This window comes from Papio anubis, chromosome 13 (genome assembly GCF_008728515.1).
Source record: "Papio anubis isolate 15944 chromosome 13, Panubis1.0, whole genome shotgun sequence".
Taxonomy (NCBI): Eukaryota; Metazoa; Chordata; class Mammalia; order Primates; family Cercopithecidae; genus Papio; species Papio anubis.
Genome location: NC_044988.1, coordinates 99,555,853 through 99,579,251, shown reverse-complemented (window position 1 = coordinate 99,579,251; position 23,399 = coordinate 99,555,853). Strand labels below are relative to the sequence as shown.

Sequence of the window (23,399 nt, the reverse complement as noted above, 5' to 3'; positions counted from 1 at the left end):
ATGTACTCTTACCAGCAACTTTTGAACTTTGAGTCAAGTTATTGAAGAAAAGAGTTTTAGAGGTTGTTTGGTGTAGCTCCAGCCTTTGAGTATGTCTAGGCTTTTCCACAGTGATTACCACTAATCATATATGAGAAATTTGTGAAGATTTGTGGCTCCAGAAGGAGAACCAGGAGGTTCTTGCCAACATTTTCTGGAATTCCAAGAAAACTTCTCCCTGCAGGTGGAAAATATGGTTCATTACTCACTAAGTGTTGGCCAGAAGCAGAATCACTTTTTGGCAGTAGTTATCTGAAGAGTTCTAGAGGAAACAATTATACAGTACTTTCAGTGACTCACGAAAATGTTTCTAAACCTCAGACCTGCATGCTTACAGACCCCACATTACTTAGAATTGACTATTTAAAACTTTTCCCGAGGTTTCTGAAATGTTTGAAAATGGATACTGCACTAAAGCCTATAACATTCTTTTTAAAGTTAGATGTTCAGTAGGTCCTGTTTGTGGACCTTATGAAGGGGCTTAATTTCCTATAAGCCAGTTCTGCAGCATGGACTGACTCCAATACATTTAGGAAAACAAAAATGTTGTTATAAGAGACAACAGCAAATAGGTAAAGCTTAGCATGAAGGAAAGCAAAAACTAAAAGGAGTTTGTGTATATAATCTAGCTATTTACAAGTCCATTTCTGATTTTTTCTTTTCTTTTTTGAGACGGAGTTTCGCTCTTGTTGCCCAGGCTGGAGTGCAATGGTGCAATCTCGGCTCACCGCAACCTCTGCCTCCCAGGGTCAAGCAATTTTCCTGCCTCAGCCTCCCACATAGCTGGGATTACAAGTACCCACCACCACACCTAGCTAATTTTTGTATTTTTAGTAGAGACGAGGTTTCACCATGTTGACCAGGCTGGTCTCAAACTCCTCACCTCAGGTGATCTGCCCACCTCGGCCTCCCAAAGTGCTGGGATTACAGGCATGAGCCACTGCGCCCAGCCATCTTCTTTGTTTTGAAAGAACATGTAAAAGTGGCATTCTGTTCATTAAGAGTGGGCCCTTTCACCACTGTGGTTGTTCCACCTGCAAAACCACTGGTCTGGTGAGCCAAAAAAAAATAAATTTTTTCTGCCAGCTACCTGAAAGGCTGAGGCAGGAGGACTGCTCACGGCCAGGAGTTCAAGACCAGCCTGGACAACATAGTGAGACCCACCCCCTGAATCTCAAAAAAAAAAATTTCTTTTAAAATTTTATCTTTTATGGGATAACATACTTAGTCAACAGGACACTTAAATTCTTTTCTTGATTTCATGGGCTTGAAATGTGATCTTGGATTTTGTGTTTCTCCTTTGTAAGCTGGAATTAATGATACTTTCTTTTTCTTCTGGGAATTGTGAGAATTACTTGACTCATGCTTTGTATCTCACATGATTCTTGTTCGGCCACCTGTTTGACATCTCTCCTTAGATGCCTAATACAGCATCACCATTGCACCTTTGTCAGCAGAGGCCTGGAGTCCAGCAAGTGTGAATGATGGCTCCAGAGTGGTGTACTGCAGTGACCCTGTTAACCTACCCCAAAACAAACTTTTTATTTATTTATTTATTTATTTATTTGTTTATTTATTGAGACAGAGTCTCACTCTGTCACCCAGGCTGGAGTGCAGTGGTGTGATCTCGGCTCACTGCAACCTCCGCCTCCCAAGTTCAAGCCATTCTCCTGCCTCAGCCTCCCAAGTAGCTGGGATCACAGGCATGCGCCTCCATGGCCGGCTAATTTTTGTATTTGTAATAGAGATGGGATTTTGCCGTATTGGCCAGGCTGGTCCCAGAGTCCTGTCCTTAGGTGATCTGCCTGCCTCCGCCTCCCATAGTGCTGGGATCACAGGCGTGAGCTACTGCGCCTGGCCCCAAAACAAACTTCTGATCCCCCAAAGTCCTTATCCATGTTCCATTCCAGTCTGCACTCCCTCCAGTTCTCGAAAAATGGGACACCTTTTCTTAAACTCAGGTGCTCTGGCCAAACACATAGTCACCCAGGGCTTTTCTCTTTTCTCTTACACTCCATCTCTTATCTGTTAACAAGTCTAGTTGGCTCTGTCTTTGGTAAATGTTCTGAGTCCAAACACTTCTCACACCTCTTCCACATCTATCCCTAGTCCTTTGCCTCATTATCTGTCATCCGGAGGACTCTGCTGAGCCTCCTAATTCATTTATCTGCTTCCGTGCTCACCCTGTGGCCAGTGGTCCAGCTGCCCATCTCCATCTCAGAGCCAACACCACCAGCTCTCCCTTAGAGAGAGTGCAAGTGTAGCAGCCTTCCCCTGAGCCAGCTTGACCTTGGAATAATGTAGATCAGGCCATGTCACTTCCTTTCTTTTCTTTCTTTTTTTTTTTTTTTGTTGTTGTTGAGATGGAGTCTTGCTGTATCACCCAGACTTGGAATGCAGTGACGCAATCTCAGCTCACTGCAACCTCCGTCTTCCAGGTTCAAGCAATTCTCCTGCCTCAGCCTCCCAAGTAGCTGGGATTACAGGTGTGTGCCACTATGCCCCGTTAATTTTTTTTTGTATTTTTAGTAGAGATGGCATTTCACCATGTTAGCCAGGCTGATCTTGAACTCCTGACCTCAAATGATCCACCCATCTCAACCTCCCAAAGTGCTGGGATTACAGGCGTGAGCCACTGCGTCCAGCTGTCACTTCCTTTCTTAAATCTTCCAACATACTTACTGTGGCTGGCAAGGCTGTCCATGGTCAAGCCCCTGCCTGCCCTCCGGCCCTGTCCCCTTTACCTTGGTCTAGTGGCACTGGCATCTAGCTGTTCCTCAAACAGGGCAAGCCCCTTCACACTCAGAGCATCTGCACTTGCTCTGCCTGCTGCGTGGAGGGTATTCCCCAGACCCTTGTAAGTTCACTCCCACATTTTATGCAAGTGTCTACTCAAATGTCATCCCAGACTGCCCTTGTCTAAAATAGCTACCTTCACCCACACCCATCCCTCCTTATTCCTTTACCCTGTTTGTCTTACTTCTGGATCCACTCAGTTTCACGTGCACAGGGGACTTGGTTTTATTCACACGGCTTTCCTCCTGCCTGGAGCAGCCCTGTGCACATGTGGGCACGCAGTGAACATGGGATGATCCCCCTAGCACTCCATCTAAAACTCTCTTTGATGGAGATTCTCTGTATTCGGTATTGCAAGTAACAACTTTATATCCTCAGAAGGGATCAGGCAAGAAAATGAGCCATTCCATGAGAGGAATTAGGATTTCTTGGATTGATTTCCTTCCTTCCTTCCTTCCTTCCTTCCTTCCTTCCCCCCTTCCTTCCTTCCCCCCTTCCTTCCTTCCTTCCTCCCTCCCTCCCTCCCTTCCTCCCTCCCTTCGTTCCCTTCCCTCCCTTCCCTCCCTTCCTTTCTTCTTGTCTTTTCTCTTTTCTTTTATTTTCTTTTTCTTTCTTTCTCTGTGTGTGTGTGTGTTTTGCTTTGCTTTTTTTGTTTTGTTTTGTTTTGTTTAAGAGAGACGGGGTTTCACCATGTTACCCAGGCTGGTCTCAAACTCCAGTCCTCAAGAGATCCCCCTGCCTCGGCCTCTCAAAGTGCTGGGATTGCAGGCATGAGCCATCACACCCGGCCCAGGGATTCGAATTTCAAGGAATGTGAAGACAGGATTGTTTTGAAAAACAGACAAAAGATCACTGAAGTCTAGGTAAATTGCTGCATGTGGAGCCTTCTGGGTGAGAATAACCGAGGAACAGTGAGCAGAGGAGCACTAGAGAAGTAGGGAGGGAAACTTCTGTTGCTTAGACCTGACCCTGTCCCAGTGCCTCATGCTGCTCAGTGTTAGGGGTGAAGACAAGCAACTGAGCATGACTCTGGGAGGTAGGCATTTAGAAAACTTCGAACACGTTCATTAAGAAGGTATTTTTACTATGGATGAACTTGGAAAAATAAGCCTTGCTAAGTAAAAATAGAATGTGTGTCCCTTAGTGTATGTTTCTGGTTTCTGGTTTGGGTTTTAAGTGGGGTATGAAACACCCACTTGTACAGGACTAAGGCGTTTTGCCATTACGTCACAGGGTCCATAGAAATATCCATACCACTTAGAGTTCTAATTCAGTTAAAACTGGGAATCCTGATTCCGACTGGGAAGCAGCTCGTGTTCAGACCCACTACTATGCTGTGAGTTTATAGGAAACAGAATCTGTCATAGGCATATTTGCTGGAAGCACCCTCTTTCTTTGCCCTTTTCAAGTCTTTTTGTTCCTTTGTTTGCATCTGTGGAATCTGAGTTTTATTTAAAATTCCAGATGGTTGACTGTTCTCAGTTGAGTGTTTATTCTTATGGTTTTTTCTACTTTTTTTTTTTTTTTTTTTGAAAGGGCTGTTCTCACATCAGTGCCATATTTTGCTCTTTTAACTGTTAATGGTTTAATATCTATATAAATAGCAAAAATGAGCAGCTGTCGTACCTAATTGCAGTGTGAATACTAAACATTCTCATAGCGTTTGTGTGAGTTTGTCTGTTCTGTCTGTGATTTCTTGCAGTTCAGTAAAATTATCTCAAAAGCTTTGCCATTGTCGTTTTTCTTAAAGTTAATGCTTGCTTATTTTAGATTCTCTGTGATTTTTTTTTTTTTTAATCTCAGCCACCTCTGTTCACTGGGAAATTTCTAAAAAAAAAAAAAAAAAAAAATTTTGAAGGGTGATTTGAACTATATAGACTTTTATTTCAACTGAAAAGTTGAAATAAAATAATTAAGTATAGCTGTCACCCCAGATACTATTAGGGTTTGTTTTTGTTTGTTTGTTTAGCTTATTATTATGTTTTAAGAGAAACTAAAAGCATCTCATTACAGCAGAAAGTAAGAAGCATTTCTCTGAGTCTCTAGAGATGGCATTTCCTGTCTCTTTTCTGATAGGAGAGAAAGGAGCTGTGATGACTTCATTCTATGGCTCCAAAAGAAGCACTTTTTATCTTTGTCCAGAGAACAATTCCTCCTTCTTTAGAGCTTGCAGGCACACTTTTTAGACACACACTTGCTCACTGTCCAGAGAAGAAATGTTCTGCCATTGTTGGTAAACAACAAATACATCTGGCAAAGCTGGTTTATTTGTTTAACTTTGTAACTGTTCAAATAGCTCTTCCGGTGAAAGCAGGGAAGATACAGCTAGAAACAAACCCCAGCTATTCAGGTCATGGTAGGCACAGAGCACAAAGGAGGGCTTTTGTTCCCTCCCTTAATTTCCTAAAGGATCCCCCAGCACAGACAGTTTTTTGTATGTTATGGCCCGATAAATGATAGAGGGACAGGTACTGTGAAAAAGACTGGGGCTGGACGTGGTGGCCCATGCCTGTAATCCCAGCACTTTGGGAGGCTGAGGCAGACGTATCACTTGAGGTCAGGGGTTTGAGGATAGCCTGGCCAACATGGTGAAACCCTGTCTCCACTGAAAATGCAAAAATTAGTCAGGCGTAGTGACGCGCACCTGTAGTCCCAGCTACTCAGGAGGCTGAGGCAGGAGAATTGCTTGAACCCAGGAGGCAGAAGTTGCAGTGAGCCGAGATTGTGCCACTGCACTCCAGCATGGGCGACAGAGACTGTGTTTAAAAAAAAAAAAAAGGCTGGAAGGAAGGAAGATGGGCATCACCCACGATCTCCTAAGCCCCTTGAAATGGTACGATGGTAATTGCAGTTTTCAGGTAGTGGTTTAATAATGCGGGGAGAGGTGTGACTGAGGAGTCTTCATGAGAGATAACTTACCAGTAAATTCAAGGTGCGCACCGTGCCTTAAACACAAATGCATTATTTATTATACATTTGAACTAAGGAGTGGCAAGAGAATTACTCTATGGATTTTTTCAATCAAAATCATCCCTCGTGTTTTTAAAATATGACTTTTTTTTTTTTTTTTTTAAGACTCTTGTCTTAAGAGAAGATTTCTTTTATATGAAAGTCGAGGTGACATGCCCCAGGCAATGCCTGTCATTGTCTGCTGGGCTTCTGTGCATTTCCTCTCTCCACCCACAGCATTTCCCCAGGCTGGAGGGAGCTTTCACTTTGTTAAAACATTCACTTTCAGAATTGCTGGAGAGATAGACCGTCAACCTCGAGTACAACTCTGAATTGGTGCTGGGGTTTTCTCTTTCTTTTTGTGCCTGTCTTTGAATCTCAAAGTAAAACCTTTGGGGGCGGCTGCATCTCTTCAGCAAACTGCATAACTCGGTGCTCCGGCTAGGGAAATGGGGATCCTCCTCTTGGCAGAGAAGTCACCCGATAAAGACTTTCAGGACCAGAGGTGCCTTCCAGAAAGGGCACAGTTGAGCCCAGGTGGTTTGAAATGGACGCTCTGGTCTCCTGGGGAGTCCTCCCTGAAAGTGTGGCTTTCAGAAAACCTACTTGCATTTTCTACACGTTCTCCACCAAGGTCCAGAGTTTCCTTAAGCCTGCCCTCAGCTCTACTTCTTAATTCTCCCACAGCCTGGATCCCTTCTTTTCTGTTCTATCCTTGTGTCCATTACAAGAGTTGAAAAACGAAGCCCCGAAGGGCTCCCCGTGGGTTTGCAGAGACCAAAAAAATGCTGGATAGATAAAACTGACTGCAAAGAGGCGCTTAAAACAGTGAAACTCGACCTCAAAAGAGAGACAAGAAAACATTCCCTTATAAAGGAGCACTGTTCTAAATCTGATGTTGTCTCTGCCTTCCCAGCCTTTCCAGTTGTCAGCTCTCTTTTCTGACTCGGCTAAGTCCTAGGTTCTGACGAGGTGCGGGAAAAGCTCTGAGGTTGTACCTAGCGGACCTCTTTGTTTTTATCCTTCCTTCACCTGACCTTCTCCATAGTGCGCCCCTAACACCAGTGCTTACCTTGTGAGCCAGAAGACAGACAGCACATTCAAACTCAGTAATTGAAGGAAGGTCGGTGATTAAAAGGAGCGTTTACAACATGACGAATAGAGTCTAGGAAAAGCAGTAAGGATGGTGCAGTGCCCTGGAGCTAGTCACATGGGGAGCTGATGTCGCCCCCAGGCCTCACAGGGCTGGAGGAGCCTTCCAGGAATTTCACAGATTAGGAACTCCAGAGATTAGCTGCATGCGGGGCACTTGCCCTTTGGTCCAAGGACCCAGCCAACCTGTATCATCTCAGTGAGGAGAAGCCGCAGGTACAGTTTCCTGCCCTCTGATCACCCAGAACCTCCTTGTGGCAAATCTCATCAGAACCAGAGGGCAAGGGTTCATGAGATCCCTGCATGTCAGTCTCTGGGGACCCAGACAAGGTGGAGAATGTACCTGGGAAATTTGCAGGACATTGACCAAGTCAAGGGTGGTGCAGTGGAAGGATACTAAAAGATTTAGGGGCTGGGCACGGTGGCTCACACCTGTAATCCCAGCACTTTGGGAGGCCGAGGCAGGCGGATTACTTGAGGCCAGGGGTTCAAGACCAGCCTGGCCAACATGGTGAAACCCTGTCTCTACTACAAATACAAAAAATTATCTGGGCATGGTGGGTCGCACCTGTAATCCCAGCTACCAGGGAGGCTGAGACAGGAGAATCACTTGAACCCGGGAGGCAGAGGTCACAGGGAGGCAGACGTCACAGTGAACCGAGATCACGCCACTGCCCTCCAGCCTGGGCAACACAGCAAGACTCCGTCTCAAAAAATAAAAAATATAAAGGATTTAGGGAACTGGTGATTTTAGGTCACTGAACAAAAAAAACAACACCGTTCTCTTAACATTTCTGCATATTTCAGCACTTCCTTCCTTGGGATCTTTGTATTCTTTGGTCTCTTGGCTTTAACTACCCTCTTTATACTGAAGACTCCCAATCCGGTCTTTAGTACAGACCGCTCCCTGAGCTCAGATCCACAAGTCCAAGTACATATTAGTCTCTCTGCTTGGTTTTTTGTTTCTTTGTTTGTTTTTCGGGGTTTTTTCGAGATGGAGTCTGTGTCTGTCACCCAGGCTGGAGTACAATGGTGCCATCTCGGCTCACTGCAACCTCTGCCTCCTGGTTCAAGTGATTCTCCTGCCTCAGCCTCCTGAGTAGCTGGGATTACAGGCATGCGCCACCATGCCTGGCTAATTTTTGTATTTTTAGTAGAGACGGGGTTTCACCATGTTGCCCAGGCTGGTCTCAAACTCCTGACCTTTGGTGGTTCGCTCACCTCGGCCTCCCAAAGTGATGGGATTGCAGGCATGAGCCACCACGCCCAGCTAGTCTCTCTTCTTGGGAGTCTCATAGAAATATCAGCCTTAATACATGTGAAACTACATGTATGATCTTCCTTCCTCAGACCCACTTCTCTCTGTCTTCCCTCGCCTAAAGCTCAGACTGACAACTTCAGAGTCACCCTGGGCAGCTCATTATTGCACATCTGATCTTATCTCCCAGAAAATCCTGGCGGTTTGGGTGATCAAAAGGCACCCAGAACCTGACCCTTCTCACTGCCTGCACTGCTCGTTACGTACGACTTGTCCAAGTTGCAGTAATCTCCAGGATGTTACAACAGCCTCTCAGCATCTGAATTCTTCCCTTCACAACATCTTAGAGTTACTCATCGACTCTGGTTCATTCAGACAAAAAGGCCTACAAGACCCTATGCAACTCCCTCTTTCTTCTCTGACCTCATATGATATTCTCCCTGAGGCTCCTCCAGATCTAGCCCCCAGGTTAACAGCACACCAGAGCCTGCCTCAGGGCCTTTGCAGATGGCAAGGAGGGAAATTTATCTTTAGTTTTAAAATAATCTAATAATGAAAACAGCCAGGCACACAAAACACACAAAACTCTTACTCAAGTGTTTGTAGCAGCATTTTTCTTTTTCTTTTGTTTGTTTGTTTGTTTGTTTGCAAGACCGAGTCTTGCTCTGTCGCCCAGGCTGGAGTGCAGTGGTGCGATCTCAGCTCACTGCAACCTCCAGCCCCCTAGGTTTTAAACAATTCTCCTGCCTCAGCCTCCAGAATAGCTGAGATTACAGGTGTGCACCACCACGCCTGGCTAGTTTTTGTATTTTTAGTAGAGACGGGGTTTCACCATGTTGGCCAGGCTGGTCTCGAACTCCTAACCTCATGATCCGCCCACCTCTGCCTCCCAAAGTGCTGGCCCGGCCGCATTTTTCATAATAGCCCAAACCTGGAAGCAACCCAGAAGTCTGTCAGCTGTTGAATGGGTAAACAAAATGTGGGATAGCCACATAATGGCATAATCATTTGGCAATAAACAGGAATGAAGTACTGATACATGTGACAATGTGGACCTTGAAATCATGCGAAGTGGACATTAGGAGATAATGAACACATCCCAGTTACCAAAGGCCTCAGACCGTGTTTCCATTCATAGGAAACATCTAGAATAAACATCCACAGACAGAAACAGGCTGCCTAGGACTGAGGAAGATGGAGGGTGACGGCTAGGGGGTACAGGTTTCTTTTAGGGGTGATGAAAATATTCTAAAATTGGTTGTGTTGATGGTTGTACAGTTTTGTGACTGCTAAAAACCATTGAATTGCTCAGTTTAAATGAGTAAATCAGATAATATCTGAATCCTATCTCAAAGCAGTTAAAAAAGATGATCAAAGTGATTGCTGTCTTAATAAAACATTCCTGTCGTTTTTCCAAGTGGCATATATGTCTTCACATTTTATTTTATTTTATTTATTTATTATTTATTTTTTGAGATGGAGTCTTGCTCTGTAGCCCAGAGCTGGAGTGCAGTGGCACGATCTTGGCTCACTGCAACCTCTGCCCCCCGGGTTCAAGCAATTCTCCTGCCTCAACCTCCCAAGTAGCTGGGATTACAGGTGCGTACCACTGGCTAATTTTTGTATTTTTAGTAGAGATGGGATTTCACCGTGTTGGCCTGGCTGGTCTCGAACTCCCGACCTCATGATCTGCCCACTTCAGCCTCCCAAAGTGCTGGGATTACAGGCGTTAGCCACCGTCCAGCCTATTTTATTTTTTTGAGATGGGGTCTCATTCTGTCACTCAGGCTGGAGTGCGGTGGCACGATCATAGCTCACTGCAGCCTCAACCTCCCAGGCTTAGGTGAGCCTCCAACCTCAGCCTCCCAAGTAACTGACTTCAGGCGTGGGCACTACCATGCCTGGCCAGTCTTCAAATTTTATACAGTTGTACCTAGAGCTGTAAAGGGAACTCTGTGACTGCTTTTTTTTCCCCCAAGTGAAACTTGTTTCATCTGTGATGACTACTCTTGTTTTCATTTCCGCATTAAACTTTTTATTCCCTTTTTCTTTTTCTTTTTTTTTTTTTTTTTTTTAGGCAGGGTTTCACTGTGTCATCCAGGCTGGAGTACAGTGGCGCAATCACAGCTCGATGTGGCAGTTTCAACCTCCCTGGACTTAGGTGATCCTCCCACCTCAGCCTCCAGAGTAGCTGGGACTATCGGTGTGTGCCACCACATCCCGCTAATTTTTCTATTTTTTGTAGAGAGGGGGGTCTCACTGTGTTGCCCAGGCTGTCTCGAACTCCTTCGCTCAAGTGATTCTCCTGCCTCAGCCTCCCAGAGTTCTGGGATTACAGATGTGAGCCACTGCACCCGGCTACCCCTTTAAACTCTTAAATTTATCTGGAGCATACATACTAGAGGTTCAATATTTAGATGTTGTTGAAGTGGATGAAAATGTTTCCTCCTGGGTTCGTAAGAGAAGCAGAGGGTACTAATCGCCGTGTGTTTACCCTTTGCAGAACTTTCACGATGGCCGGAAAGCACAGCAGCACATTGAGACTTGCTGGAAGCAGCTTGAATCCGTAAGTGAACAATGCACAGCAAAATAAATGGCTTTATAGATTTTTTTTTTTTCTTTTTTTGAGACGGAGCCTCCCTCTGTTGCCCAGGCTGGAGTGCAATGGCACGATCTTGGCTCACTGCAACCTCCACTTCCCGGGTTCAAGTGATTCTCCTGCCTCAGCCTCCCAAGTAGCTGAGATTACAGGCACATGCCACCGCGCCCAGCTAATTTTTGTATTTTTGGTAGAGATGGGGTTTTGTCATGTTGGCCAGGGTGGTCTTGAACTCCTGCCCTGAAGTGATTCGCCCACCTCGGCCTCCCAAAGTTCTAGGATTACAGGCGTGAGCCACTGTGCCCAGCCTAAGAAATGTCTTTATAGATTTTCCAATTTCAATTTAATGTAAGCTTGAATCAATGAATAAGTAAAAAACATGCACACACACACACACACTAACGAAACACCTTTATAGATTTTTCTCGTTTGTTTCTAGAACCACTATCTAAAGTTGAGCCAAAAGGGCTCAAGTTGAGTATTTTTCTAAAAGTCACGTGGAAATAATAAAGATTAGACAGTTTTGATAGAAACAAATGCAGATTTTAAAATAACTTCTGGAAATTATGACATATAAAAAAATAAATTCAGAGAAGTTCTTGGGCCAGACATGTTGGCTCACGCCTATAATCCCAGCAATTTGGGAGGCAGAGGCGGGAGGATCGCTTGAGCTCAGAAGTTCAAGACCAGCATGGGCGACATGACAAAACCTAGTCTCTACAAAAAATGCAAAAGTTAGCCGGGCATGGTGGTGCATGCCTGTAGTCACAGCAGCTAGTGAGGCTGAGGTGGGAGGATCACCTGAGCCGGGAAGGTCAAGGCTGTGGTGAGCCAAGATGGTGCCACTGCACTGCAGCCTGGGTGACAAAGTGAGACCCTCACTCAAGAAAAAAAAAAAAGAAGAAGAAAAAGAACAATGCTCTTTGGGAGCTTTAGATAAAATTACGTCTTCTCGTAGGACTCTTGTGGTTTCATAATTATTTTCCTCTGATTATAGAGTAAAAGGCGATTTGAACGCGATTGCAAAGAGGCGGACAGGGCGCAGCAGTACTTTGAGAAAATGGATGCTGACATCAATGTCACAAAAGCGGATGTTGAAAAGGTGAGATGAAAGCTCAAGTGTGGGCCAGGCACAGTGGCTCTCACCTGTAATCCCAGCACTTTGGGAGGCTGAGGTGAGCAGATCATCTGAGGCCAGGAGTTCGAGACCAGCCTGGCCAAGATGGTGAAACCCCATCTCTACTAAAAACACAAAAATTAGCCGAGTGCGGTGGCAGGCACCTATAATCGCAGCTACTAGGGAGGCTGAGGCAGGAGAATCGCTTGAGCCTGGGAGGCGTTGGCTGCAGTGAGCCAACATCACGCCACTGCACTCCAGCGTGGGTAATAAGAGCGAAACTATCTCCAAAAAAAAAAGAAAAAGGAAAGTTCAAGTGTGTCTTTCATTTCCCCTGTGAGTGTTCATCACTGACTGCCCATCCCCAGGTTCCCATTTCTGATGTAGCCACAGAAGGCACTACATGGGGAATCATTTTCGTTTTGTGTCAACCTTTGTGGGGACCAGAAGCTCAAGTGTGGGGAATCTTCGGTGTTAGGATTTGAGGCGTTTATCTGGTGAGTCACCAGGGCGATAAAGTGGAGACTTAGACCATGAGCAATCTGGGAACAACGTTCCAGAAGGTTGTGGCTGTTAATGGCTTTTCAAAGAGAAAGTCAATTTCTTGAGAGCCGGAGGAGACAGGACAGGGCCATCTGGAAGAGCTTGGCTGCTTATAATGGTTTCTTTAGAGCGAGAGTCTCACTGCTTGTCTGACTTCTAATTGATTCCTCCTGGTTGATAACAGTGAGGTTGTCGTTGAAGGCTTGCATATTTCAGTCCTCTCAAGAGCTTTTCTCTAAATGGACTTGTATTGCCAATTAGAAATATTATAAAACATATACTGTTTCTCACTGTGGCTCAATATGTGTTTTTTCCCTAGAAGCTGAATTTTATTTTTATAAAAGTCATCAATACAGTGTAAACAAAATTAGGCTTTTACATAACAGGGATTCATTCGTGATACCCATGGCTGTTCGGGCATTCATAGCCTCATGCTGTATGTGGGTGAAAGCACTAAGTTTTCATAGATTTGTTGTTGAGCTTTTGACAGATCAGTTAGAGATGAGTTTAGTTGGGAAATGGTGTGAATTATTATTTGCCCAATTCTGCCAAATTCCTTGCTTAAAGACTAGGTATACATTAGTATTAGTATGTCTTTCTCTAAAATTATTGAATATATTAAAATACATATTCTTGCCAGGTGCTGTGGCACACGCCCCTAGACTCAGCTACTCAGGAGGCTGAAGCAAGAGGATTGCTTGAGCCCAAGAGTTCAAGTCCAGACTGGGCAACGTAACGAGACCCATCTCAGGGGCAGGGAAGAGTTCTCAATATCTGTATTTGATCTCAAAGTGGAGATACTTACTTTACCAAAAGACATTAATTTGCTGCTAAAGTTAAATATTTAAAATGTTATTCAATTAAAATAAGTTAGATTAGCCCAAAGTTTAAAAAGATATTTTATGTTGAGTGAGGTAAATCAGTGTATCTTTCATATATATATATATATGTACGTGTGTGTGTGCTAAAAGAAGTATATATGTATATATTTAAGAGATAGTGAGATACGGTCTCTATTTTTATTTTATTTTTTATGTTTATTTATTTTTATGTTTAATTTTATTATTTTTTTGAGATGGAGTCTCGCTCTGTCGCCCAGGCTGGAGTGCAGTGGTGTGATCTTAGCTCACAACAACCTCTACCTTCAGGGCTCAAGTGATCCTCCTGCCTTAGCCTCCTGAGTAGCTGGGACTACAGGAGCCCACCATACCCTGCTAATGACCCTGTCTCTAAATTAATAATTTTTTTTTTTGTGGGGTGTGTTGGCTCATGCCTGTAATCCCAGCACTTTGGGAGGCCAAGGTGAGCAGATTGTTTGAGTCCAGGAGTTCAAGTCCAGCCTGGGCAACATGGTGAGACCCTGCCTCTACAAAAAATACAGAAAAATTAGTGGGGCATGGTGGCCCATGTCTGTGGTCCCCAGCTACTCCAGAGGCCAAGGTGAGAGGATCGCTTGGTCCTGGGAGGCAGAGTTTGCAGTAAACCACAGTCCTGCTGCTGCACTCCAGCCTGGATGACAGAGCCAGACCCTGTCTCAAAAAAAAGCACTCGGCCTCTAAACTGTCATTTCGTTTGTGTTCTGTTTTTTTCTGTAGAGATGGTCATAGCAGCAGCAAGTAATGATACTTGCATTTCTTTTCCAATCTTCATGCCTTTTGTTTATTTTTTCTTATCTTAATTCTGCTGGTTATGCCCTCTGTTCTGCTGAGTCATCATTGTGGACTTCCTCAGCTTGTTTCTGATTGCAAAGAGAGGGCTTCAAAAGGTTCCCCATTAAGAATGATTCTTTTTTTTTTTTTTTTTTTTTTTTTGAGATGAAGTTTTACTCTTGTTGCCCAGGCTGGAGTGCAATAGCACAATCTCAGCTCACTACAACCTCCACCTCCTGGGTTCAAGCGATTCTCCTGCTTCAGCCTCCCAAGTTGCTGGGATTACAGGCATCACCACACCCAGCTAATTTTTTGTGTTGTTGGTAGAGATGGGGTCTCACCATGTTGTCCAGGCTGGTCTCAAACTCCTGACCTCAGGTGATCCACCCGCCTCGGCCTCCCGAAGTGCTGGGATTACAGGCGTGAGCCACTGCGCCCAGCCAAGAATGATTTTAATATACTCTTTATTGGTTAAACAATTTTCCTTTTCCTGTGTTGCCAAGAGCTTTTTTTTAAGCTTGACTTATTATTGAATATCATTAAATATTTGTTCTGCTTCCTTTAATTCATTAACGTAGTCAATTACATTAATCAATTTTTTTTACATTGAGCCAAATTAGTGTTCCTGGGACAAATTCAACTAGATTATGATGTATTATGTTTTTATGCGTAGCTGAATTTGTTAATATTTTATTTAAGATTTTTCATTGAAATGGTCTGTATTCGTTGAAGTTGGTCTATAATTTTCCTTTCTTGTCTGTTCTACTTTGCATTACTTATGAGTTTTGGAGTGTTTACTCTTGTTTCTGAAATAATATATGTAAAATTAAATTTGCTATCCCTTAAATGTTTGATGATACTTCTTTGCGTAAATCAGTTAAAATTCCATATTTTATTGTCTACTTCTGGATTAATCCTAGTGGGTTATCTTTTTGTAGCAATATATCCGTTTCATCATAAATTTTCAAATTTATTGGCAAAAAGTTGCCCATAATATGTTCTCACCTTAATTTTTGCTGCATATGTTATATCTCCCCTATTTACTCCTAATACTTTTTTAATATTTTTTCTTTTTTTCTGGACGTGTTTTTTAATAAATTATTTATGCTTATTTTATTATATTACTATTTTTTATATAGAGAGATGGAATCTCACTATGTTGCCCAGGCTGGCCTAAGCCTCAGCCTCCTAAAGTATTAGGATTGTGGGCATGAACCACTGTGCCCAGCCTTAAAATCATTGTTACTAGTATCAGATTTCATCTTTGTGGAGCCTCCCTTTTCTATTTTTATTTTCTATTTTATTTAACTTCTTCCTCCAGCACCCCCATTCCCCTCCTTCTCCTTCTATCATTACCTTTGGATTTATTCCATTACCCTTTTAAAAAGTTCTTTCTTTAGATGCTTACTTCAGTCTTTCTTCTTTTCCAGTATAAACATTAAGATTATAGACTTCCCACTTAAGTACTGTTTTCTCTGTTTCCCACATATTTTGGTATGTGGTATTATTAATGATGTCCATTTCCAGATATTTGTCCTTTCTTTTACAGTTTAATCTCTCACCTATGATTAATTTAGAGGCATGGTTTTAAATTTCCAAACACATGGCATATTTCAACTTTTGTTACAGATTTTTATTTATTCATTTATTTATTTTTTTAATTTTTTTTTTTTTTTTTTTTTTTTTTCCTGAGACGTAGTCTCATTCTGTCATCCAGGCTGGAGTGCAATGGCACTATCTCGGTTCCCTGCAACCTCTGCCTCCCCGGTTCAAGCAATTCTCCTGCCCCAGCCTCCCTAGTCCTGGGATTACAGATGTGCGCCACCACATCTGGATAAATTTTTGTGTGTATTTTTAGGGGAGACAGGGTCTTACCATGTTGGCCATGCTGGTCTCAAACTCCTAACCTCAAGTGATCCGCCCGACTCAGCCTCCCAAAGTGCTGGGATTATAGGCGTGAGCCACCATGCCTGGCAAGATTTCTGACTAAATTGCATTATGGTCCTGGGAAATCTGTATGAGTTTGAGTCTTCTCTATTTGTTGAGATTGGTTTTACAGCCTAGTACACAGTCAGTTCTTATAAATATTCTTTAAATGATTGAAAATAATGTATATTCTCTAGTTTTTTTGTTTGTTTTTTGTTTGTTCGTTTGTTTTTGTTTTTGTTTTTGTTTTTGAGACAGTCTCGCTCTGTCTGTCGCCCAGGCTGGAGTGCAGTGGCGCGATCTCAGCTCACTGCAAACTCCGCCTCCCGGGTTCACGCCATTCTCCTCCCTCAGCCTCCTGAGTAGCTGGGACTACAGGCGCCCGCCACCACGCCCGGCTAATTTTTTTTATTTTTAGTAGAGACGGGGTTTCACTGTGTTAGCCAGGATGGCCTTGATCTCCTGACCTTGTGATCTACCCGCCTTGGCCTCCCAAAGTACTGGGATTACAGGTGTGAGCCACTGCGCCCGGCATTCTCTAGTATTTTTATTAGGCCAAACTTATTGTTTTATCCAAATATTCCTATCATTAAGGATTTTGTTTTTCAACTTGTTCTAACACTTTCTGAGGAAAATATGTAATATCCTTGTGTCTTAATTTCCTTGTCCATAAAATAGGGACACTGAGGAACAGGATAGATACGAATATTAACTGAGTTAATATGTAAAAGATGCACAAAACCATTTATGGGATGTTGCCAGTGATAATGGTGGAGGATTATTGATTTTCTGTCTATTACTGTTTTATTATGGAGTTATTCTATTAAACAAATGAAGTTTAGAATTGTAATATGTTCAGGTGATTTCATTTTTCATCAATGAAAGGTGGCCCTCTTTCCCAGTCAAGCTTAATCCCCTAAAGTCTATTTTACCTGATGTAAACCAGATACCTTTAAGTTAACATTGCCTGGCAGATCTTTCCCATACTTTGACTTTATACTTTTCTTTGTCCTCATATTTAGATGTGTCTTTTGCAAATGGCATATGGCTGGTTTCTGGGTGTTTTTTTGTTTTTTTTTTTCTTTTTTTTGAGTCTCACTCTGTTACCCAGGCTGGAGTGCAGTGGCATCATCTCCACTCACTGCAACCTCCACCTCCTGGGTTCAAGTGATTCCTCTGCCTCAGCCTCCCAAATAGCTGGGATTAAGGTGCCCGCCACCACACCTGCCTAATTTTCATATTTTTAGTAGAGATGGGGTTTCACCATGTTGGCTAGGCTGGTCTCGAACCCCTGACCTCAGGTGATCCCCCCACCCCAGCCTCCCAAAGTGCTGCGATTACAGGCATGAGCCACCGTGCCTGGCCTGTTTTTTGTTTTGTTTTTGGTTTTTGTTTTGAAATAGAGTCTCTCTCTGTTGCCCAGGCTGGAGTGCAGTGGTGTAATCTCAACTCACTGCCACCTCTGCCTCCTGGGTTCAAGCCATTCTCGGGCCTCAGTCTCCTGAGCAGCTGAGATTACAGGTATGAGCCACCATACCCGGCTAATTTTTGACTTTTTAGCAGAGATGGGGTTTCACCATGTTGACCAGGCTGGTCTCGAACTCTTGACCTCAGGTGATCCACCCACCTCGGCCTCCCAAAGTGCTGGGATTACAGGTGTGAGCCACCACGCCCAGCTTTAGTCTGTTTCTCATTCTTTTCAAGATATTGTTCAAGTTCACTGTTACAAGAAAGCTCGCTGTGATTGCTTCCAAACATGAATATGCTGTGTAAAACTGTAGATAGACCAGCAAGGCTTCTGGGTTATACTGAGATAATTACTCCATATAAGAAGTCATATAAAGCTGGGCGCAGTGGCTCATGCCTATAATCCCAGCCCTTTGGGAGGCCAAGGCGGGAGGATCGCTTGAGCCCAGGAGTTTGAGACAAGCTTGGGCAACATGGTGAGACCTCATCTCTACAAAACCTTTTTAAAAAATTAGCCTAGTATGTAGGCTGGAGGGTGAAATGTGAGGATCACTTGAGCTTGGGAAGCAGAGGTTGCAGTGAGCCAAGATTGCACCACTGCACTCCAGCCTGGGTGGCATAGCAAGATCCTGTCTCATAAATAAATAAATACATAAATAAATAAATAAATAAATAAATAAATAAATAAATAAAAATTATATAAGAAGGTACAAGTCAGCTGGGCATGATGGCTCATGCCTATCATCCAAGCACTTTGGGAGGCTGAGGCAGGAGGAGTGCTGCAGGCTAGGAGTTCAAGACCAGTCTGGACAACAGAGACCCGGTCTCTACAAAATAATCAAAAAAATTAGACCAGGCATGGTGGCTCATGCATGTAATCCCAGCACTATGGCAGGCTGAGGCAGGCGGATCACCTGAGGTGAGGGGTTTGAGACCAGCCTGGCCAACATGGTGAAACCTCATCTCTACAGAAAATACAAAAATTAGCCAGGCATGGTAGCATGTGCCTGTAATCCCAGCTACTCAAGAATCTCTTGAACCCAGGAGGTGGAGGTTGCAGTGAGCCGAGATCGCACCACTTGTCTCCAGCCTGGGCGACAGAGAGACTCCATTTCAAAAAAAAAAAAAAATTAAAGATGAGCTGAGCATGGTGGTTTGCACCTGTAATCCCAGCTACTTAGGAGGCTGAGGTGGGAGGATCGCTTGAGCTCTGGATGTTGAGGCTGCAGTGAGCAGTGATCGCACCACTTGTCTCCAGCCTGGGTGACAGAGCAAGACTCTGTCTCAAAAAAAAAGAAAAAGGTGGAGGTCGTAGCAGAGAAACCTGTGAGGTTCAGAGCAGACTGTGTGTAATTATGAATGTATGTTTCGTGGATCTTTATCTATGGTGATGGGGGCCTAGACTTAAAGTGGGTTCTCCCAAAGCGGGCATTACCTGGATTCATTACCAAGCTACATTAATGTCAGTTTTCAGCTTAGGGTTTGGAGTCCACACATGTTGTGAATTCTGGCTCTTTGTGATTCAGAAACTTCCAGGACGACTTTTTTCTTTGTTTTTCTGCCTGAGGCCAGATCCAAGGCAGTTTTAACTTTTAAAAAGTACACTTGCTGAATCCAAAGGTGATTTTAGGACTTTTAACTTGTGCTGCCAGCACAAGTTAAAAGTTGCTATCCTCAACTGTTTGAATATTTCCAAAGATTTAATACTTTTTCTTACACTGGGAGCATCATTTTGCTATTTTTATGAAAGTGCCACTTACCTCCTCTCCAAGGATATGGTGAATTACCCAATTTTGGCATCACAAATGTTGAAGCTGAGGGAGCAACAGTGTCTAAACATCGAAATTCTTAAGTTATTTTGCTTTGGATTTGACTTGAAACACTGTAATTTCCCAAAACACCCAGTACTTTGACTATTCTATCAGTTTTTTACTTTGTTGCCTATGAAGGCTTATGTCAGTGTCAAGCTAACTGGAGGCAGTTTCAGTTCTTATCATTATTTAATGTCATCTCCCATTATGATTTCTGACAGTCTCTGAATCTAACATAAATGTTTCTTCCCCAGTTCCCGCAAATGATTAAATTATCTAATTGTATTCAAAGCAGCCCATCATCCTTTTTTCTAGCAGTCAGCCACACAGCACTGGGAACGGTAAGCCTGTGCTTACAAAGGCCTTGTTTGTACCAGTGAACTTTGTCTTGTGCTTGATACAGTTGATAGGAACTATAAGCATACGTGCATTTTTTAAACTACCTAGGATCCTGGGTATAAGCCTGATTTTCTTTTCTTTTTGAAAGTTAATGCCCAGATATGGATTGAAACCACATTTTCATTAGCACTGTGTTCACTGTTGTTGTTGTTGTTTTTAACTTTTTATAGTGATCGAGGTTTTGCTATGTTGCCCAGGCTGGCCTCAGACCCTTGGGCTCAAGCTACCCTCGCACCTCTGCTTCCCTAAGTCTGGGGTTGCAGGTGTGAGCCAATGTGCCTGGTCAGCACTGTGTTCAAATCACCTCCATTAGTCCACGTCCACTCTCAGACTTCGGTAAGCTTTTGCATTGTGTTAGATGCCAGCGTGTGGCCAGATGTTTAGTAGTTCCCTTATGAGAGGGTAATGTGTCATCCTTAAAACACCCACTTTAAAAGTAAATTTATGTTATAAAGTAGATATAAGAAAAAACTAGCAGTTTTTATCTCTGGGCAAGAGCGCAGATTTGGATGCCATGAGGATGCCATGTTCCTTAGAGAAAAAATGAAGAGAGGAAATCAGCTTAATTGAACAATGTTTGTTGGCAGGGAAAACTCAAGGAACCACGCAGTCTCTTTTTCTTCTTTGACATTTTGCAGCCATCATAGAGTTTTGAGCTTGAAGGCTTTGAACGAGCTCCAGTGATTTGGAATTAGTTAATCTGGGTTTGTGAAAGAAGCAGTGTGTGTTGGGATAGGTCATCCTGCAGCTCATGACCCCCTGTGTTTCAGCTGAAGGTGAAACAGACTCCCCTGCCACCCTTTCAACGAGGGGGACGAGACAGCCTTACTCTCTGTTTTGGGATATCGAGAGGGAAACTGCAAAGGAACATGGGAAAATTATACCGTGTGCGTCTTACTATTGTAAAAAAAAAAATTAATTAATTAATTACACACCAAGATAAAGTATTCTTTGCCATTCTTCTCAGAGGCAATTACTCTTAACCCCTTGAGGTATATCCTTCTGAACCCTTTTAAAACAGCTGTTTTGGGCCAGGCACAGTGACTCATGACTGTAATCCCAGCACTTTGAGAGGCTGAAGCGGGCGGATCACCTGAGGTCAGGAGTTCAAGACCAGCTGGCCAAATGGTGAAACCCCGTCTCTACTAAAAATACAAAATTTAGCTGGGCATGGTGGCACGTGCCTGTAATCCCAGCTATTCGGGAGGCTAAGGCAAGAGAATCGCTTAAACCCAGGAAGTGGAGGTTGCAGTGAGCTGAGATCATGCCATTGCACTCTAGCCTGGGGGACAAGAGCAAAACTCTGTCTCGAAAAAAGAAAATACCAAAAATACAAAAAATTAGCTGAGTGTGGTGGCTCATACCTGTAATCCCAGTTACTCAGGAGGCAGAGATAGAAGAGTCGCTGGAACCTGGGACAAGGAGGTTGCCATGAGCCGAGATCTCGCCACTGCACTCCAGCCTGGGGGACAGAGCAAAAGTCCATCTCAAAAAAAAAAAAAAAAAAAAAAAAAGTTAAAAAAAAAAAATCCAAATAGGTGTTTTTTATTAGCAATAGCACGGACAGATAAATTAAATAAAATAGGTATTCTGTTTGTTTGTTTGTTTGTTTGTTGAGACAGGGTCTCTCACTTTGTTGCTCAGGCTGGAGTGCAGCAGTGTGATCACAAGTTATTGCATCCTCAACCTCGTGGATTCAAGTGATCCTCCTGCCTCAGCCTCCAAGTAGCTGGGAGCACAGGGGCATGCTACCACGCACAGCTAATTTTTTTCTTTTTTCTTTGGTAGAGATGGGGTCTCCCTATGTGTTCCCAGGCTGGTCTTGAACTCCTAGCCTCAAGTGATCCTCCTGCCGCAGCTTCACAAAGTGCTGAGATTATAGGTTTGAGCCACCACACCTGTCCCCGCTTTTTTTTTTTTTTTTTTTTTTAATTTAAGAGAATTCTGGTAGAATTCTGACTTCATGGTCTTATTCTCATCTTTTAAAAAATGTAGCTCAGCCAGGCTCAGTGGCTCACTCCTGTAATCCCAGCACTTTGGGAGGCTGAGGTGGGCAGATTACCTGAGGTTGGGAGTTGGAGACCAGCCGGACCAAATAGAGAAACCCCATCTCTATTAAAAATACAAAATTAGCCGGATGTGGTGGCGCATGCCTGTAATGTCAGCTTCTCGGGAGGCTGAGGCGGAAGAATGGCTTGAACCGGGGCAGCGGAGGTTGCAGTGAGCCAAGATCGCGCCATTTTACTCCAGCCAGGGCAACAAGAGCAAAACTCCACCTCAGGAAAAAAAAAAAAAAAAAAGTAACTCGTTGGTGGAATTCCTAAGTCGTGAAGTATTCACATGTATCCATTCATTCCCTTGCCCGTTGTTCACTGACTATCTGCTGACAAGGTATGCGGATATAGAGACCAGCACATAATCACACAATCCTTGACTGAGGAACTTGCCTTTTGTTTTTTCTTTTGTTTTTTCTTTTTCTTTTTTTTTTTTTTGAGACGAAGTTTTACTCTTGTTGCCCAGGCTGGAGTGCAGTGGTGCAATCTCTGCTCACTGCAACCTCTGCCTCCTGGGTTCAAGCATTTCTCCTGCCCCAGCCTCCCAAACAGCTAAGATTACAGGCGCCCGCCACCCCACCCAGCTAATTTTTGTATTTTAGTAGAGACGGGATTTCACCATGTTGGTCAGGCTGGTCTCGATCTCCTGACCTTAGGTGATCCACTCACCTTGGCCTCCCAAAGTGCTGGGATTACAGGTGTGAGCCACTGCGCCTAGCCTGTTTTCTTTCTAATGTTTGGTTTACTGTATTGGGAATTTTCCCACTTGCCCACCCAAACAACTCTTGAATGGCATTCTGGTGACAAAAGACTTTAAAATCACGGTTTGTCTGTCACTCTGCTTTGAAATAACACCATGCAAAACAAACTTGGATGAGAGGCTACACCTAATCTTTGTGTTCCAATAGTGCAGCAATGGGTTTAGTGTGGTATTGGGATGAAAAAGGAAAAGGTTATCAAAATGAGTGGAATGTGAACTAATATTTCTGAACAGAGAGAACAGTGTTTTCTAAATGCATGCATTAAACTGAGTTCATCCATGTCAGGCAATGAATAATTCCCTTTCTCTAATTCTCCCTTGCCTTGTGACTGTTGGCTCTTACATAATTTCTAAATGCAAAATAGGATATTGTCTAACAGAACCTGCAGTTAGTGGTTACAAACAGCCGCAGAAATTGTTAGTTAAGTTCAAGTTATGTTTTTTAAATGCCAGTAACAATTTCTTCCTTTTCTTATCGGTCTAGTTTCATTTAACTTGTATGGTTCTTTTTCTGCTAGAGTCTCAATTTATGAGCTGATGTTTTCCACCAAAAGTTAATGGTGCCTCTGCATTCAAATTCATTGCAATTAATTCTGAGTACCGGATGGCCAGAAGAGCTCTCTATAGAGTGCAAGAGGTTTCCTTATTTCTGACTCATTAGGAGATTTTATTATATAACCCGATTTGAGGAAATGTTTTAAAAATTAAATTAAAATCCTGGCCATGAGCACTCAACAGTGTATCAGTTTCTTTGGGAGTTTGCATTCCATTTTTTGTATACAGACTTCTCAAAGTATTTGGCTTTGAATGTGATTAACTTTTTAATTCTACATATAGATGTTCCTGTTGTGAAGCAGAATAGGAAATCCTGAGTCATTTA

General features: G+C 43.3%; 1 protein-coding gene across 25 annotated transcripts in view; it reads left to right on the top strand.

The window, feature by feature from the left end:
- The window catches only part of FNBP1 (formin binding protein 1), a 161,758-nt gene that overhangs the window by 79,638 nt on the left and 58,721 nt on the right, over nucleotides 1–23,399 (top strand). For all 25 annotated transcript variants that reach the window (XM_003911191.5, XM_003911193.5, XM_003911192.5 and 22 more), the window contains exons 5-6: nucleotides 10,698–10,760; nucleotides 11,791–11,895. In XM_003911191.5, the coding sequence (XP_003911240.1) occupies nucleotides 10,698–10,760; nucleotides 11,791–11,895 (168 nt within the window). The remainder of the gene's footprint in view (nucleotides 1–10,697; nucleotides 10,761–11,790; nucleotides 11,896–23,399) is intronic.